Raw genomic sequence first — 18,946 nt, forward strand, 5'->3', positions numbered from 1 at the left:
AAACAATGCCATTGTTGCATACCTTTCTTTGCATGACAAGATGGCAACAAAGAGGACATCATCACCATGACCACGAGAGCAACCGCCATTGCGTAGACAATCGTCCTTGTATTGCGATTGATGAGTGCCATTCTATGAGAAAAGACTACTTGCCCTCTGTTTCTTCCTTCTCCTATGTGGGATCCACGTCGCCAAGCTCCATTGCAGGTATTTATACAGAGCCACCACCAAGGTTGTGGATATTGATTGATTACTTATTGCATTTATGCGTATCTGTAAACTAATGTTCACGTATCCTTGTACTGACATACTCCGACCTTTCTATACACTATATTTATTGAGTTCATATTCTTTTTTGTGGTATTTAATGCCAGGGTTTGTATAGGAGAAAAGCACGAACTAGATGGCATGCATTAGTTGCATGTTGCATTTATTTCGCCAAACTAATTGTTGCTAGCAAAATAATATTATAAGAGATTACATATCCTATTAAGTTCAAATAAATGTCACATCCCTTGTATTTGTTTTTGTTTGGTTTATATGAGCACTAATGCAAGATATCCGGTTGTACCATGCATTTATTTCAAGTTTCTCATAGTAACCATGGGCCACATATGGGCCGTAATAACCTCGGGTAGCAAACGGGCCAAAACATAACATCAGCCACTAATGGGCCATATAACACCGTACATTTAAAAAGGTCCAAAACACAACATGGGCCACAAACGTGCTAAAAGCACAACCGCCCGCTAATGAGCACAAACACATAAGGGCGTCCATGATCTTGCCCGAGTAAGAGGCGGATGGGCTCAGTGGCGAGTCTACTGGGAGGGCTTAAACAGGCTCAAGCCTACCCTCCAAATAACAATATTTTTTACTACTAGTACTTTTATCCCAGCTGAATAGTACATCTACTATCAAGTAGCAAACACACAGTGCCACACACGCACAGCAAACAGGCCACACACGAATGCCCAGCCTCCATCTACTGTAATCACTAGTTCATGTACTGTTATCTAATTTAGTGTCCAATGCAACTTATTTGCAAAAAAGAAGAGTACAAAAATGAGTATGCATGCATGTACTCCTCGCGCTGAACCTGAACCTATCCCAGCTAATCTGAACCTAGATACCCCTCCCTTAACTATTGTGATTGTAATCCCTCCTCCAACTTATGTGGACAACAAAATGAGGAGATGATGGTTATTCTGCAAGATAAATTCAAATTTTGGTTCAAAATTTCATATATATATATATATATATATTTCAAAATTCCTAGAAAAAATCTAGTTAATACTACATGTTTTAAGTAGTAGTTTGGGAAATTCTGACCTTATTTTGACAGCAAGGCTTGGACATCATGTTTTTTTTCAAAAGAGAGCTTAGTTTTCTCGTCGTTGACTTTAGCCTACCCTTCATTTTCTTCCTAGATTCGCCACTGGATGGGCTGGTATATGATGGTATGCATTGGGTGGTGGCTCCTTGATCAGCACCGAAAAGATCTGAGTTGGTGGTGCCACAAGCTGCCCCGTGGTCATGCTTTATCTCATTGCCTCAACTAGACCAGGCCACAATTTCGCCACTTCGGCTTTAGTGGTGGTTTCTACTCTGGCATTGAAACCATTTTCCGTTTCTTTTTTAAATTTGGTCATTTCTCATCAACGGACTCCCGGCTAGCTTTCCTTCTTTACTTTCTAAGCTCGGGGTCTTCAGGATATGTATGTCCCATCTTTCATGATAGCTTCCTTGTAAGCTGAAAATGCCAGCACATCTCTGTTTATACGAAGGATAATGCCAGCACATACTCTGTTTATCCAAAATAGTACTCCCTCCGTACATATCTTAGTTTCTTTGAAGTAGCTAGGCAACTGGGCTAGGTGTGTACTCTAGTGGATCTGAGCAGCATTATCACAGTTCTCACTAGCAAGACTCGCAAGATCAACCGTACAAAGATGTAAATGTCTTAGTTTCTTTGAAGTGGCTAGGCAACTGGGACTTCACAAGGAAACTGTGTAAAGTACAGACCTTCACAACAGAGCCGAGCATTAACCAGGCATGCAAGTCGACAAACGTCTGCTGATATTAGATAATATACAAGAGTTCACACGGCTAAATCCAACAAGTTCCACTTCACGGGACAGGTGCATAAAAGTATTACAGCCTACATTCTGCATAGAGGAGCAATCTCAGCATCAACCACATCACAGGCCATACATAATAGAAGAACCCACAGACTACATAGCAGGACAATTTGAGCATCGAGTAGCCATGTCTGCGTCTCGGCAAAATAGAAGAACTTCACTGCACTAACTACCCATGCCAGCGTCTCAGCAAAACAAAAGAACCTCCCTAGACCAACTAGTCATGGCTGCGTCTCAGCTCTCCTGCCTACAATGAAGGTTACACTGTACATATCTTAGTACCTGCAGAACAATGAATGTCATCCCGGTCAAACAAATTTGTAATGCTCTCTCATAGCAAAACAAATTTTGTATGATCCCCGAAAATAAGTATTAACTTTGCTGTAGTGCAGATTATACGAAAAATATCCAAAGCTGAATCACCCCAGTATACAAGCTAATACTACAAACGGAGAACAACAATAAGGGAACATTTAGTTTGTACTGCCACCTATATGCTGACATGTTTTCAAGATTCTTGCCATATAACTGCGTATGATCGCAGTAGAAATTACGAGATCGGTGACTCACCGCCTATCATCTGAGGCAAAAAAAGAACTGAACTTTTAAGATTGTTAGCTCATTCCAGATTTACTTTTGTGTGCCAAGCCATATGTGAGGCTCAGGGTACAAATGGAAAATGGCACGGCTTGGAAAACCAGAGTTCCATAACAAGTATTACATAGTACTACGTGAAAATAATGAACTAGTACTACTCTTCGATAAAAATTAGACCACATGGTATTATGAATTGACGATTTCTATGAAGATCAATCAAGTTAAATTTTAAACTTGCAAGGAAAAAAATAGTGAATAAGAAAACATAACAAGCTTTAAGCCGCCTCTAGATATTCCAATTTCTTAATTACTTCAGATGGTTTCACCACTGCAGCAATTGCCACTTTCCAATTTTAAAACACCTCTGATGAAAAGATCATTACAAGCACATAATTGTATTTAGCCTTTCGCAATGGCCAGGCATCAGAGCAATATTTATATTCCTGTTCTAGCTTTAATGGAGCTCTATAATAACAAGAAATTAGATAACCATAAGATGATCAGATCAACAGAGGAACAAATAAGACAACATATTTTTATGTATCTAGCTCAATCCTCATAATAGGAACAATGTTACCGCAATAACGTACCAAAAGTAACTGGAACGAATACGAGCGAAACAAACTAAATTGACTTTTTTGCTTGTGCAATGTAGATAGGGCATATTACCTGCAGTATAGAAATTCCTGTAGGGATAAAAGGTGTCAAGACATATGTTGTTTCTTTTAACAATATGTTTGATCTGCATCGAGTCAACTTGGAGTGTGAAGTTGCCGGTTATAGTAGTGAGAACAATCACATTTGCATCCTCATCATACCCGACGAAAAGTGCAGAATCCATTCTCCTTGGAACCATACCCTCGAGTGGAATGGTTTTCTGCAGCAGCACCCATTCGAAAACACCATCGCAGTTAGATTTCCTCGCCCATAATTTGATAGTCAGGTCCAACAAAATAGCAAGACCTAGTCCATCATTCTCCATCCGTAAGAGCTGAAAATACCAGTCGTCGGTACCATGGTTTTCTACCGGCTTTTCGATCAGGCTAAGACTTTGCATTTCGAAATCAAACACAAGGACATCACCTCCAGAAATCAACAAGCAAAGTGCATTCCCGACAAGGGTGCTGGGCCTTCTTAACCTAGACATTCCAGCTGTTATTGTCATCGTTGAGAAAATATCTCCCCAAACATCAGACGCCGAGTCGTAGACAGAACAAACTGCCGGTGTATTGTACTCAGCGCAGACCAAAACCAATTTAAACGGGCTCGAGAAGCAATCTCTGTGGACATGCCCATCTTCAGCATTGACGCACAATACAGTGCCATGCCAGCCACTGTAACTCCACATTAAGGTACTGTTGAACCCTGGTGGAAAAGCCACGATGCGCTCTTCACCGGTGAGGGGATCCCACACGACGGTCTCGCGCTTATGCATGTTGATTAAGAGAGAGAGGCCATGGCGGCAGCCCATGTATGCTTCATCGGTGTGGTAGGGTATGCTGCTCTTGGGCAGGGAGAAGCGGGCAGCAGGGATGCGGTCAGGTGAGTCCATGGCAGGAATGAAGTTTTTAGCATACCCTCTTAAGAAGCCGGGCAGAAGAGGTTTCCTGTGGTGCTTGCTGAAGCGTTTGAGGAACTGGGGGTCGGAGAGGATGCTGCCCCAGCGCCTGCATACGACAGACGCATGGGGGAGCGAGGACGGCTTCGGAGGGAGGCAGACAAGGATCTCGGTGAGGAGGTTGTCGTCGCCAAGCACCTTGGACACCGGGCCGGCCAGCGGCACAGAACGGCACCGCCTCTTCCGGTCCACACGCGGCGAGCTGGGAATGGGATCGACCCTGGTATGAATAGAAATGTAATCAATGGACACACATATGCACATCAGGGAAGTTGCAAATTAAACATCCAACATACATATGCACATCCTTGATCAATAGAATAGCATAGCATACAACGAGTACTAATGAATCAACTGGTTTCTCCCATTATCCCACTCACTTCTATAGTGCTCCCACTCACTTCTTTGGAAATACAAGTTTCTCATAAACTTTGTATAAACCCAAAAACTTTGATCATCTCATCAAAGCATACCTTCCAACTCCGAGATGCTTACTCCAGTCCTTAGAAGGATTGCTGGAGCTTTGCATACTTATTAGCATCTTTCAGGATTGACAAAACCTTCTGGTTGTATCACATACAACCTTTCCTCAAGAAAATGTCGAGGAAACAATGCTTTGACATCCTATCTGCAAGATTTCATAAATAATGCAGTAGTTGCTAATATAATTCCAACAGACTCTTAGCATCGCTACGAGTGAGAAAGTCTCACCGTAGTCAACTCCTTGAACTTGTCGGAAAACATCTTAACGACAAGTCGAGCTTTCTTAATGGTGACATTTACCATCATTGTCTGTCTTCCTTTTAAAATCCATCTGCACTCAATAGCCTTACGACCATCGAGTAGTTCTTCCAAAGTCTACACTTTGTTTTCATACATGGATCCTATCTCGGATTTTATGGCCTCGAGCCATTTATCGGAATCCGGGCCCACCATCGCTTCTCCATAGCTCGTAGGTTCATTATTGTCTAGCAACATGACTTCCAAGACAGGATTACGCACCACTCTGAAGTAGTACACATCCTTGTCATCCCACGAGGTTTGTTAGTGACTTGATCTGAAGTTTCATGATCACTATCATAAGCTTCCACTTCAATTGGTGTAGGTGCCACAGGAACAACTTCCTGTGCCCTGCCACACACTAGTTGAAGAGACGGTTCAATAACCTCATCAAGTCTCCACCATCCTCCCACTCAATTCTTTCGAGAGAAACTTTTCCTCGAGAAAGGACCTGATTCCAGAAACAATCCCTTATTGCTTTCGGATCTGAGACAGGAGGTATACCCAACTGTTTTGGGTGTCCTATGAAGATGCATTTATCCGCTTTGGGTTTGAGCTTATCAGCCTGAAACTTCTTCACATAAGCGTCGCAGCCCCAAACTTTTAAGAAATGACAACTTAGGTTTCTCTAAACCATAGTTCATACGGTGTCATCTCATCGGAATTACATGGTGCCCTATTTAAAGTGAATGTGGTTGTCTTTAATGCCTAACCCATAAACTATCATGGTAATTCGATAAGAGACATCATGGTATGCATCATATCCAATAGGGTGCAGTTATGATGTTCGGACACACCATCACACTATGGTGTTCCAGGTTGTATTAGTTGTGAAACAATTTCCACAATGTCTTAATTCTGTGCCAAACTCGTAATTCATATATTCATCTCTATGATCATATCATAGATATTTTATCCTCTTGTCACGACGATCTTTCAACTTCACCCTGAAATTACTTGAACCTTTCAATAATTCAGACTCGTGATTCATCAAGTAAATGTACTCAACATCTACTCAAATCACCTGTGAAGTAAGAACATAACGATATCCACTACACGCCTCAGCACTCATTGGACTGCACACATCAAAATGTATTACTTCCAACAAGTTGCTTTCTAGTTCCATTTTACTGAAAACGAGGCTTTCAGTCATCTTGCCCATGTGGTATGATTTGCATGTCTCAAGTGATTCAAAATCAAGTGAGTCCAAACGGTCCATTTGTATGGAGTTTCTTCATGCATATACACCAATAGACATGGTTCGCATGCCTCAAACTTTTCAAAAACGAGTGAGCCCAAAGATCCATCAACATGGAGCTTCTTCATGCGTTTTATACCTATATGACTTACGTGGCAGTGCCACAAGTAGGTGGTACTATCATTACTATCTTTTGGCATGAACATGTGTATCACTACGATCGAGATTCAATAAACCATTCATTTCAGGTGTAAGACCATTGAAGGTATTATTCAAATAAACAGAGTAACCATTATTCTCTTTAAATGAATAACCGTATTGCGATAGACATAATCCAATCATGTCTATGCTCAACGCAAACACCAAATAACAATTATTTAGGTTTAACACCAATCTCGATGGTAGAGGGAGCGTGCGATGCTTGATCATATCAACATTGGAAACACTTCCAACACATATCGTCATCTCACCTTTTAGCTAGTCACCGTTTATTCCGTAGCTTTTATTTCGAGTTACTAACACTTAGCAACCGAACTGGTATCTAATACCCTGGTGCTACTAGGAGTACTAGTAAAGTACACATCAACACAATGTATATCCAATATACTTCTATCGACCTTGCCAGCCTTCTCATCTACCAAGTATCTAGGGTAATTCTGCTCCAGTGGCTGTTCCCTTTATTATAGAAGCACTTAGTCTCGGGTTTGGGTTCAACTTTGGGTTTCTTCACTAGAGCAGCAGCTGAATTGCCGTTTCATGAAGTATCCCTTCTTGCCCTTGCCCTTCTTGAAACTAGTGGTTTCACCAACCATCAACAATTGATGCTCCTTCTTGATTTCTACTTTGGTGTCAAACATCGCGAATATCTCAAGGATCATCATATATGTCCCTGATATATTATAGTTCATCACGAAGCTCTAGCAGCTTGGTGGTAATGACTTCGGAGAAACATCACTATCTTATCTGGAAGATCAACTCCCACTCGATTCAAATGATTGTTGTACTCAGACAATCTGAGCACAAGCTCAACAATTGAGCTTTTCTCCCTTAGTTTGCAGGCTAAGAAAATCGTCGGAGGTCTTATACCTCTTGACGTGGGCACGAGCCTGAAATTCCAATTTCAGCCCTTGAAACATCTCATATGTTTCGTGACGTTTCAAAACCGTCTTCGGTGCCTCAACTCTAAACCGTTTAACTGAACTATCACGTAGTTATCAAAACGTGTATGTCAGATGTTCGCAACATCCACAGACAACGTTCGAGGTTCAGCACACTGAGCGGTGCATTAAGGACATAAGCCTTCTAAGAAGCAATGAGGACAATCCTCAGTTTACGGACCTAGTCCGCATAATTGCTACTATCAACTTTTAACTAATTTTTCTCTAGGAACATATCTAAATAGTAGAACTAAAGCGCGAGCTACGACATAATTTGCAAAATCCCTTTTGACTATGTTCAGGATAATTAAGTTCATCTTATGAACTCCCACTCAGATAGACATCCCTCTAGTCATCTAAGTGATTACATGATCCGAGTCAACTAGGCCGTGTCCGATCATCACGTGAGACGGACTAGTCAACATCGGTGAACATCTTCATGTTGATCGTATCTACCATACGACTCATGCTCGACCTTTCGGTCTTCTGTGTTCCGAGGCCATGTCTGTACACATGCTAGGCTCGTCAAGTCAACCTAAGTGTTTCGCGTGTGTAAATCTGTCTTACACCCGTTGTATGTGAACGTTAGGATCTATCACACCCGATCATCACGTGGTGCTTCGAAACAACGAACTGTCGCAACGGTGCACAGTTAGGGGGAACACTTTCTTGAAATTATTATGAGGGATCATCTTATTTACTACCGTCGTTTTAAGTAAACAAGATGCAAAAACATGATAAACATCACATGCAATCAAATAGTGACATGATATGGCCAATATCATATTGCTCCTTTTGATCTCCATCTTCGGGGCTCCATGATCATCATCGTCACCGGCATGACACCATGATCTCCATCATCGTGTCTTCATGAAGTTGTCTCGCCAACTATTACTTCTACTTCTACAGCTAACGGTTAGCAATAAAGTAAAGTAATTACATGACGTTTAAGTTGACACGCAGGTCATAAATAAATAAAGACAACTCCTATGGCTCCTGCCGGTTGTCATACTCATCGACATGCAAGTCGTGATTCCTATTACAAGAACATGATCATCTCATACATCACATATATCATTCATCACATCCTTTGGCCATATCACATCACATAGCATACCCTGCAAAAACAAGTTAGACGTCCTCTAATTGTTGTTTGCATGTTTTACGTGGCTGCTATGGGTTTCTAGCAAGAACGTTTCTTACCTACGCAAAAACCACAACGTGATATGCCAATTGCTATTTACCCTTCATAAGGACCCTTTTCATCGAATCCGATCCGACTAAAGTGGGAGAGACAGACACCCGCCAGCCACCTAATGCAACTAGTGCATGTCAGTCGGTGGAACCGGTCTCACGTAAGCGTACGTGTAAGGTTGGTCCAGGCCGCTTCATCCCACGATGCCGCCGAATCAAGATAAGACTAGTAACGGCAAGCATATTGAACAAAATCAACGCCCACAACTACTTTGTGTTCTACTCGTGCATAGAAACTACGCATAGACCTAGCTCATGATGCCACTGTTGGGGAACGTAGCAGAAATTCAAAATTTTCCTACGTGTCACCAAGATCTATCTATGGAGTCATCTAGCAGCGAGGGAGGAGTGGATCTACATACCCTTGTAGATCGCGCGCGGAAGCGTTCAAGAGAACGGGGTTGATGGAGTCGTACTCGTCGTGATCCAAATCACCGATGATCCTAGCGCCGAACGGACGGCACCTCCGCGTTCAACACACGTACGGAGCAGCGACGTCTCCTCCTTCTTGATCCAGCAAGGGGGATGGAGAGGTTGATGGAGATCCAGCAGCACGACGGCGTGGTGGTGGAAGTAGCGGGATTCCAACAGGGCTTCGCCAAGCGCTGCGGGAGGAGGGAGATGTGTCATGGGAGGGAGAGGGAGGCGCCAGGGCTCAGGTGTTGCTGCCCTCCCTTTCCCCCACTATATATAGGGCCAAGGGAGAGGGGGGAGGCGCAGCCTTGGCCATTCCTCCAAGGAAGGGTGCGGCCAGGGAGGAGTCCCTCCTCCCCAAGGCACCTCGGAGGTGCCTTCCCCCTTTAGGACTCTTCCTTCTCTCATCTCTTGGCGCATGGGCCTCTTGGGGCTGGTGCCCTTGGCCCATATAGGCCAAGGCGCACCCCCTACAGCCCATGTGGCCCCCCGGGGCAGGTGGCCCCACCCGGTGGACCCCCGGGACCCTTCCGTTGGTCCCGGTACAATACCGGTGACCCCGAAACTTGTCCCGATGGCCGAAATAGCACTTCCTATATATAATTCTTTACCTCCGGACCATTCCGGAACTCCTCGTGACGTCCGGGATATCATCCGGGACTCCGAACAACTTTAAGGTTACCGCATACTAATATCTCTATAACCCTAGTGTCACCGAACCTTAAGTGTGTAGACCCTACGGGTTCGGGAGACATGCAGACATGACCGAGATGACTCTCCGGTCAATAACCAACATGCAGACATGATCTGGATACCCATGTTGGCTCCCACATGTTCCACGATGATCTCATCGGATGAACCACGATGTCAAGGACTTAATCAATCCCGTATACAATTCCCTTTGTCTAGCGGTACGATACTTGCCCGAGATTCGATCGTCGGTATCCCGATACCTTGTTCAATCTCGTTACCGGCAAGTCTCTTTACTCGTTTCGTAACACATCATCCCGTGATCAACTCCTTGATCACATTGTGCACATTATGATGAAGTCCTACCGAGTGGGCCCAGAGATACCTCTCCGTTTACACGGAGTGACAAATCCCAGTCTCGATTCGTGCCAACCCAACAGACACTTTCGGAGATACCTGTAGTGTACCTTTATAGCTACCCAGTTACGTTGTGACGTTTGGCACACCCAAAGCACTCCTACGGTATCGGGAGTTGCACAATCTCATGGTCTAAGGAAATGATACTTGACATTAGAAAAGCTTTAGCATACGAACTACACGATCTAGTGCTATGCTTAGGATTGGGTCTTGTCCATCACATCATTCTCCTAATGATGTGATCCCGTTATCAACGACATCCAATGTCCATGGTCAGGAAACCGTAACCATCTATTGATCAACGAGCTAGTCAACTAGAGGCTTACTAGGGACATGGTGTTGTCTATGTATCCACACATGTATCTGAGTTTCCTATCAATACAATTCTAGCATGGATAATAAACGATTATCATGAACAAGGAAATATAATAATAACTAATTTATTATTGCCTCTAGGGCATATTTCCAACACACACGCCCGCAGCAGCCCAAAAATCGCCAGCTCAGCCCACGTACGAGATACATCGCCCTTTCCTCCCCTCATACGATAGCACGCACTAAAAAAATCTGCCGAAAACCTCGTGCACCACACCGACGCAAAAATCTCTACTATTAAAGGAGGATCGAACGTCGTGATGGTTCGACCTCCTTCGATCCCCTCCTCCCTTCGAACGAAAAGCATCGCACGAGGGCCACACGCCCGCAGCAACCCAAAAATCGCCAGCTCAGCCCACGTACGAGATACACATCGGCCCTTTCCTCCCCTCGTACGATAGCACGCACTAAAAAAATCTGCCGAAAACCTCGCGCACCACACCGACGCAAAAATCTCTACTATTAAAGGAGGATCGAACATCGTGATGGTTCGACCTCCTTCGATCCCCTCCTCCCTTCGAACGAAAAGCATCGCACGAGGGCCACACGCCCGCAGCAGCCCAAAAATCGCCAGCTCAGCCCACGTACGAGATACACATCGGCCCTTTCCTCCCCTCGTACGATAGCACGCACTAAAAAAATCTGCCGAAAACCTCGCGCACCACACCGACGCAAAAATCTCTACTATTAAAGGAGGATCGAACGTCGTGATGGTTCGACCTCCTTCGATCCCCTCCTCCCTTCGAACGAAAAGCATCGCACGAGGGCCACACGCCCGCAGCAGCCCAAAAATCGCCAGCTCAGCCCACGTACGAGATACACATCGGCCCTTTCCTCCCCTCGTACAATAGCACGCACTAAAAAAAATCTGCCGAAAACCTCGCGCACCACCCCGACGCAAAAATCTCTACTATTAAAGGAGGATCGAACGTCGTGATGGTTCGACCTCCTTCGATCCCCTCCTCCCTTCGAACGAAAAGCATCGCACGAGGGCCACACGCCCGCAGCAGCCCAAAAATCGCCAGCTCAGCCCACGTATGAGATACACATCGGCCCTTTCCTCCCCTCGTACGATAGCACGCACTAAAAAAATCTGCCGAAAACCTCGCGCACCACACCGGCGCAAAAATCTCTACTATTAAAGGAGGATCGAACGTCGTGATGGTTCGACCTCCTTCGATCCCCTCCTCCCTTCGAACGAAAAGCATCGCACGAGGGCCACATGCCCGCAGCAGCCCAAAAATCGCCAGCTCAGCCCACGTACGAGATACACATCGGCCCTTTCCTCCCCTCGTACGATAGCACGCACTAAAAAAATCTGCCAAAAACCTCGCGCACCACACCGATGCAAAAATCTCTACTATTAAAGGAGGATCGAACGTCGTGATGGTTCGACCTCCTTCGATCCCCTCCTCCCTTCGAACGAAAAGCATCGCACGAGGGCCACACGCCCGCAGCAGCCCAAAAATCGCCAGCTCAGCCCACGTACGAGATACACATCGGCCCTTTCCTCCCCTCGTACGATAGCACGCACTAAAAAAATCTGCCGAAAACCTCGCGCACCACACCGACGCAAAAATCTCTACTATTAAAGGAGGATCGAACGTCGTGATGGTTCGACCTCCTTCGATCCCCTCCTCCCTTCGAACGAAAAGCATCGCACGAGGGCCACACGCCCGCAGCAGCCCAAAAATCGCCAGCTCAGCCCACGTACGAGATACACATCGGCCCTTTCCTCCCCTCGTACGATAGCACGCACTAAAAAAAATCTGCCGAAAACCTCGCGCACCACACCGACGCAAAAATCTCTACTATTAAAGGAGGATCGAACGTCGTGATGGTTCGACCTCCTTCGATCCCCTCCTCCCTTCGAACGAAAAGCATCGCACGAGGGCCACACGCCCGCAGCAGCCCAAAAATCGCCAGCTCAGCCCACGTACGAGATACACATCGGCCCTTTCCTCCCCTCGTACGATAGCACGCACTAAAAAAAATCTGCCGAAAACCTCGCGCACCACACCGACGCAAAAATCTCTACTATTAAAGGAGGATCGAACGTCGTGATGGTTCGACCTCCTTCGATCCCCTCCTCCCTTCGAACGAAAAGCATCGCACGAGGGCCACACGCCCGCAGCAGCCCAAAAATCGCCAGCTCAGCCCACGTACGAGATACACATCGGCCCTTTCCTCCCCTCGTACGATAGCACGCACTAAAAAAAATCTGCCGAAAACCTCGCGCACCACACCGACGCAAAAATCTCTACTATTAAAGGAGGATCGAACATCGTGATGGTTCGACCTCCTTTGATCCCCTCCTCCCTTCGAACGAAAAGCATCGCACGAGGGCCACACGCCCGCAGCAGCCCAAAAATCGCCAGCTCAACCCACGTACGAGATACACATCGGCCCTTTCCTCCCCTCGTACGATAGCACGCACTAAAAAAAATCTACCGAAAACCTCGCGCACCACACCGACGCAAAAATCTCTACTATTAAAGGAGGATCGAACGTCGTGATGGTTCGACCTCCTTCGATCCCCTCCTCCCTTTGATGGTCCGTGGCAACGCACGGGCACTCAACTAGTGTTTGGTAAAGCATAAATATTTTCTTTCCATTTTTTATTTTGTGATGCCTGACTTTGAAAGAAAAAAATCATGAATATCCTTATTTTTTGAAGTTTTCTACTTTTTTATTTTACTACACTTTCTTGTAATAGTTCAAGGAGTTGTTTTTACACAAATTATATTTCTCAAAATTACCCACCACCTCCCCATGTTTCTTTCGATTTTGTCGATTTATAAATCCTATTTTGAACATTGATTGACCAAATAACTTGACTTTCAGAACCACTTTTTGTTCCTTTATATATCTGACATGACAAGTATGTTATTATGCTTCTTCCAATTCGTCTACCAGCAAGGTACGGTCGGAAGCAAAATGTCGCCATGGCAGTCCCCAGTTGGCACTCTTGCAGTCACCGGTTTGTTTTTTCCTGGATAACTGACTTTGATGGGCGAGTGCCGCGAACGGCAAGGCCAAGATCTGAAAAACATCTTTAGTGTAATTCAGGACAATAAAAATCTCCATGGCAGATCCAAAATAGGACTAGCATTTAACAAAAAAAAACAGTAATTTTTTCTCCAGCCAAACAAAAACTCACAACACTCTTTTGATTAAGAGCCAAGCCACAAAACTCTTTGAAGTTCAAACAAAAACTGACAACATTTTTCTGATTTGTCTCCAAGAAAGGGCCAAGTCAGTCTCACCCAACTAGGGAAACATCAGTTAGACCACTAGCAACTGGGCATATACAACTGGGGCTCTAGCTAGGCAGTAAAACAGAGCATATACAGGCATTGTCTGCCTCTGCTGCAAGTGGTGATGTGAGCAGCATTATCACAATTACTCCCTCTGTCCCGGAATATAAGAACGTTTTTGACACTATGCTAGTGTTAAAAACGTTCTTATATTTTGGGACGGAGGGAGTAGATCACTAGCAAGACTCGGAGTTAGGGACTTCACAAAGAAACTCTGTAAAATGCCAGAGCCTACTGCTCATTGTCCATCCACCTTGCTAGTACCTCGCATCACAGAGCAAAGCATTAGCCGAACCAATTCCACGAGTCACTAATCAGGCACGCAAATTGACTGATGTCTGCTGATCGTAGATACTAATATTTATAAGAGTTCAGATGATTAAACCTGATAGGTTCACTTCACAGCCCGCGGTACCTAAAAGTAGAACAACCTACAGACTACATAGAGGAGACATCTCAGCATCGACCACACCACATGCCACAGCGTAGATATCAGATGATCCAACAGACTACATAGCAGGACAGTTTAAGCGTCGACCACACCATACAAAATAGAAGAACTTCACTACAACAACTAGCCATGGCTGCATCTAAGCAAAATTGAAGAACTTCCCTACGCCAACTAGCCATGGCGGTGTCTCAGCAACCCGAATTTAACTCTTAATACCTGCAGAACAATCAATGTCATCACAGTGAAACAAATTTATAATGCTCTCTCACAGCGGAACAAATTTTGCATGGTCCCCAAAAAAAGCATTAACTTAGCCGTAGTGCAGATTATACAAAAAAAATATCCATAGCTGAATCATCCCAGTACACAAGCTAATACTACAAACTGAGAACAACAATAAGGGAACACTTAGTTTGTACTGGCACCAATACGATGACGTGTTTTCAAGATTCTTGCTATATAACTACCTACATACGATCGCAGTAGAAACTACGAGATTGGTCACTCACCGCCTATCTTCTCGAGGCAAAACAAAATTGAACTTCCAAGATTGTCAGCTCATTCCAGATTTACTTTTGTGTGCCAAGCTATATGTGAGGCTCAAGTACAAAGGGAAAATGTCTGGTATCTCTACCCAAGTGTGTGCATCTTGAAAATGTAAGCATAGACTATGCACCATCTTATAAATTGGGTAACCACGAAAAAAAAGATATATGAAAAGGGAAAATTACCTAAGTTGTTTGACCAAGATAACACATTAGCCGCCCCTTTCCGCCCAACTCCCCTGCCTACAAGCAAAAGAAGCCCAAACCATATGAAAACTCAAAGAGAAGTTGAATCAAGGATAGTAAATGAAGCCACATCTATCGCCAGGTCCAAAGAAGAAAGGTAAAAAAATTTACATGTGCAGAGAAAGAAATCATCCAGAATTATTGTTGAGTGAGCTTTGTACAAGTTATGACCATAAGGTCAGAACAACATATGCACGGATTGAGAAACCAGAGTTCCAAAACAAGCATTAGATAGTATTACGTGAAATTAATGAACTAGTGCTACTCTTCGACAAAAACTAGAGCACATGGTATTATGAATTGAAGATTTTATCAAGATCGATCAAGGTAAATTTTAATCTTGCAAGGAAAAATAGTGAATAAGAAAACATATATAACAAGCTTTAAGCCGCCTCCAGATGTTCCAATTGCTTAATTATTTTAGATGCTTTCACTATCTCTTACTGCAGCTTTCCATTTTTTAGAAACCCTCTGATGAAAAGATCATTACAAGCACATAATTGTATCTAGCCTTTAGCAATGGCCAGGCACCAAAGCAATATTTGTATTCCTGTTCTAGCTTTAATGGAGCCCTGTAATAATAAGAAATTAGATCACCATACCAACAAAGAAACAAACAACATAATGTATTCTTATATATCGTTCAATCCGTAATCAAGGGAACAATGTTACGGCAATCATGTATCGAAAGTAACTGGAATGAATACGAGTGAAACAAACTAATTGGACTTTTTTGCTTGTACAATGTAGATAGGGGGTATAACCTGCAGTATAGAAATTCGTGTAGGGATAAAAGGTGTTGTGCCACATGTTTTTTCTTTTACCAATACGTTTGATTTGCATGGAGTCAAGTTGGACCATGAAGTTGCCAATCATCGTAGTGAGAACAATCACATTTGTGTCCTCATCATACCCCACGAAAAGTACATAATTCATTCCCCTTGGAAGCATCCCCTCCAGTGGAATAGTTTTCTGCAGCAACACCCATCCAACAACACCATCACAGTTAAATTTTCTCTCCCATAATTGGACAACCAGTCCTGACAAAACAGCGAGGCCAAGTCCACCGTCCTCCATCCGTAAGAGCTGAAAACACCTGTCGTCAACATGGTACTCTGCCGGCTTCTCGATCACATCAAAGCTCTGAATTTCGAAATCAAACACAAGGATATCACCTCCAGAAATCAACCAGCAAAGTGCATTCCCAACTAGGATGCTGGGTCTTGACGCAGAAATTTCATTTCTTATCGCGGTCGAGGAAACATCTCCCCAAACACCAGACACCGAGTCATAGACAGAACAAAATGCCTTCGTATTGTATCCACCCCCATAGACCAGAACCAATTTAAACGGGCTCGAGAAGCATAACACCGTGCCGTGCCAGGTACAAAAACACCCCATAAAGGCATCATCCACCCACGGTGGAAAAGCCACGCTGCGCTGTTGGCCAGTGAGGGGGTCCCACACGACGGTATTCCGCTCATGCTTGTTGATTACGACAGCGAGGCCATGGCGGCAGCCCATGTATTCTGCGTGCTCTTTGTAGGGCGTGCTGCTCTTGGGCAGGGAGAAGCGAGCGGCAGGGATGCGGTCGGGCGAGTCCATGATGGGAGCAAAGCGGTTAGCGTACCCTTGGAAGAAGCCGAGCAGAGGAGGCTTCCGGTGGTGCTTGCGGAAGCGTTTGTGGAACACGGGGTCAGAGAGGATGCTGCACCAGCGCTTGCATACGGCAGACGCGCGGGGCAGGGAGGACGGCTTCGGAGGGAGACGGACGAGGATCTCGATTAGGAGGTTGTCGTCACCGAGCACCTTGGACACGGAGCCGGCACCTTTGACCACGAAACGCCGCAGCCTCCTTCCGTCCACACGCGGCGAGCTGGGAATGGGACAGGCCCTGGCACAAAAAAGAAATCTGATCAATAAACACACATATGCAAATCAGGGCAGTTGCCAGAATCAAACACACATACACAAAGTAGTGTAGTGCGCAAAAAAGGAAGAGGGAGAGGAAATGGATGGGGAAGCTTACCCTTGGCCTTGGGGAACCTCAGCAGGATACATCATCTAGTTACCACAGCACCTTCTCTTGTGCCCCTTCTCTTCTTTTTTTGAGGCAAGAATGAAGGGAGAGCTGAGCTGAGTTAGTATACAGACTGTCTGTAAGCTAGACCAGCCCAATCCGTCAGCTACAAAGAGCATGAAACAGAAACAAAATATCATACTTCGAGCTTTGTTTATTTTTCTTACACACGGACAGCTAATAAATAAAGAGTCAAAAAAGTGTCCGAATGGAACCGAGACTCTATTTCAGGTAGCAAAGTGACAGGCAATCTATTTGTGCAGCAGCAATACTAGGCTTCACTTTGCTCATCATCATATACTACATGATAAATGCTGGACATGGAAATGGCGCTGGCGCTAGGTAGGCAAGCAGCAGTTGAATAGCATTGCCAATTCACAGGCAGCATCAACATCACTATCTAAACTGCTAAATTTGACCACTTGCTACAGATATTAGGGCATATAATAATAATACTCTCTCCGTTCACTTTTGTAAGTCATTTCAGACAACTCAAAATGGGCTGTTTTGTACATTATCTGAAATGTCTTCAAGGTCTTATAAAAGTGAACAGAGGAAGTATATAGATAAGCTAGCGAATCGCACAGCTATATGAATCCTACAACAATGTACGAGATGGAACCAGCGTCGACCATGCCAGCAGCCACAGCAAACAAAGACCTCTGCGAGCAGAAAAATATGTGCTTTAAACTGAACAAGAGCAAGCCCTCTACATATAAGTGTTCATTCAGTGTTTGACTGATCCTACCGGGAGAAGTCAGATCCCAAATCCACAAACTACCTTGTACTTCAGACGAGGGAGGATGGCTGTGGAGCGAGGCGGAGGAGGACCTCCCGGAGCAGGCCCGAGTCTTCCAGCGGCGAGGAGTGGCGGCGGCTCGTACTTGGGCGGTCCGAGATCCCCTTACGCGATGGTGAGCTAGGGTTCCTCCTAATGGCGAAGGGACGAGGAGAATCACCCAGGAATGCAGACCAGACCGAAACTGGGTCGGTTTAGGGGCGCTCGCCGTTCCTCCCGGAGGAGCCGTGCCGGAGCGCCGTCGTCGGTCGCCGGGAGGAGCTAGCCAGGGGTAGGTTTGAACGGCGGAGCGCGGAGGGAGGTCGGGGCAGATGCGATCTATGGAGGCTGGGGAGACGCCGGCGGGCGGGCGGGCGGACGGAATGCGGTGCCGGCGGGACGGGGGCGGCGGACGCCGGCGGTGCGGTATGCGGTCGGGAAGAGGCAGGCACACGGGCTGAGACTGGAGGACAGAGTGTTGACTCTGTTTCTTTTTCTGCCTTTCTTTTTCCTTTTTTGCCCTTCCTAGTGATCTATAAACGCTCTTATATTGCTTTACCGAGGTGAGAAATTTCTACTTATCGTGTGCGAAGATATCAACATCTTTTCCACTTGGTAAGGAAAATGTGATACTCTACTCACCGTCGGTATCTTACACTTTCTAAATGATGGAAATGTGGTATTTAGCACGATGGCAGATCATATAGAAAGTGTTGCTTTAGTCGGCGTAAGAAAAAAAGTGGCATTTAAACGAGGGCTCTTATGGGGTGTTTCATAGCATCATGTAAAAATAGGGAGTGTTGTTTCGCCAAATACCCCTCTGAGATGGGGTTTCTGTTATGCATGCAGTGCAAACAAACCCGATAACGATCGGTATCTATGTTCACA

At 45.0% G+C, this 18,946-nt stretch overlaps 2 protein-coding genes across 3 annotated transcripts; both read right to left on the reverse strand.

Moving 5' to 3' along the window:
* Window positions 1–2,060: 2,060 nt before the first annotated feature.
* On the reverse strand, window positions 2,061–4,620 carry LOC147963087 (putative F-box/kelch-repeat protein At3g17540). The gene is made up of 2 exons (XM_087529465.1): window positions 3,408–4,620; window positions 2,061–2,423 (listed from the first exon to the last, which is right to left on the reverse strand). Exons 1-2 carry the CDS (start codon window positions 4,618–4,620, stop codon window positions 2,401–2,403), a joined length of 1,236 nt encoding a protein of 411 aa, XP_087385591.1. The 3' UTR covers window positions 2,061–2,400.
* Window positions 4,621–14,285: 9,665 nt separating this feature from the next.
* LOC147963088 (putative F-box/kelch-repeat protein At3g17540) lies at window positions 14,286–18,557 on the reverse strand. 2 transcript variants are annotated; one of them, XM_087527844.1, is made up of 5 exons: window positions 18,062–18,555; window positions 17,230–17,386; window positions 15,965–17,094; window positions 15,141–15,197; window positions 14,286–14,625 (listed from the first exon to the last, which is right to left on the reverse strand). In XM_087527844.1, the coding sequence occupies exons 2-5, from the start codon at window positions 17,262–17,264 to the stop codon at window positions 14,612–14,614; spliced, it is 1,236 nt and encodes a 411-aa protein (XP_087383970.1). In that variant the 5' UTR covers window positions 17,265–17,386; window positions 18,062–18,555; the 3' UTR covers window positions 14,286–14,611. The 2 variants fall into 2 exon arrangements, with proteins under 2 accessions (XP_087383970.1, XP_087383969.1); XM_087527843.1 differs by having other exon boundaries at window positions 14,286–15,197; window positions 18,062–18,557.
* Window positions 18,558–18,946: the final 389 nt, after the last annotated feature.

This window comes from Triticum urartu, chromosome 6A (genome assembly GCF_056163025.1).
Source record: "Triticum urartu cultivar PI428250 chromosome 6A, HENAU_Tu73, whole genome shotgun sequence".
In the NCBI taxonomy this organism is placed as follows: Eukaryota; Viridiplantae; Streptophyta; class Magnoliopsida; order Poales; family Poaceae; genus Triticum; species Triticum urartu.

Bases quoted from the DNA above. Each gene is read 5' to 3' on its own strand.
- LOC147963087 (XM_087529465.1), bottom strand. From the start codon at position 4,620: ATGTGCATATGTGTGTCCATTGATTACATTTCTATTCATACCAGGGTC. The intron at 2,424-3,407 runs GTAATATGCCCT...ATTGTTCTGCAG, and splicing joins CAGGAATTTCTATACTGCAG to GTACTAAGATATGTACAGTG.
- LOC147963088 (XM_087527843.1), bottom strand. From the start codon at position 17,264: ATGATGTATCCTGCTGAGGTTCCCCAAGGCCAAGG. The intron at 17,095-17,229 runs GTAAGCTTCCCC...TTTTTGTGCCAG, and splicing joins GAGGTTCCCCAAGGCCAAGG to GGCCTGTCCCATTCCCAGCT. The intron at 15,198-15,964 runs GTTATACCCCCT...TTTTGCTTGTAG, and splicing joins CACGAATTTCTATACTGCAG to GCAGGGGAGTTGGGCGGAAA.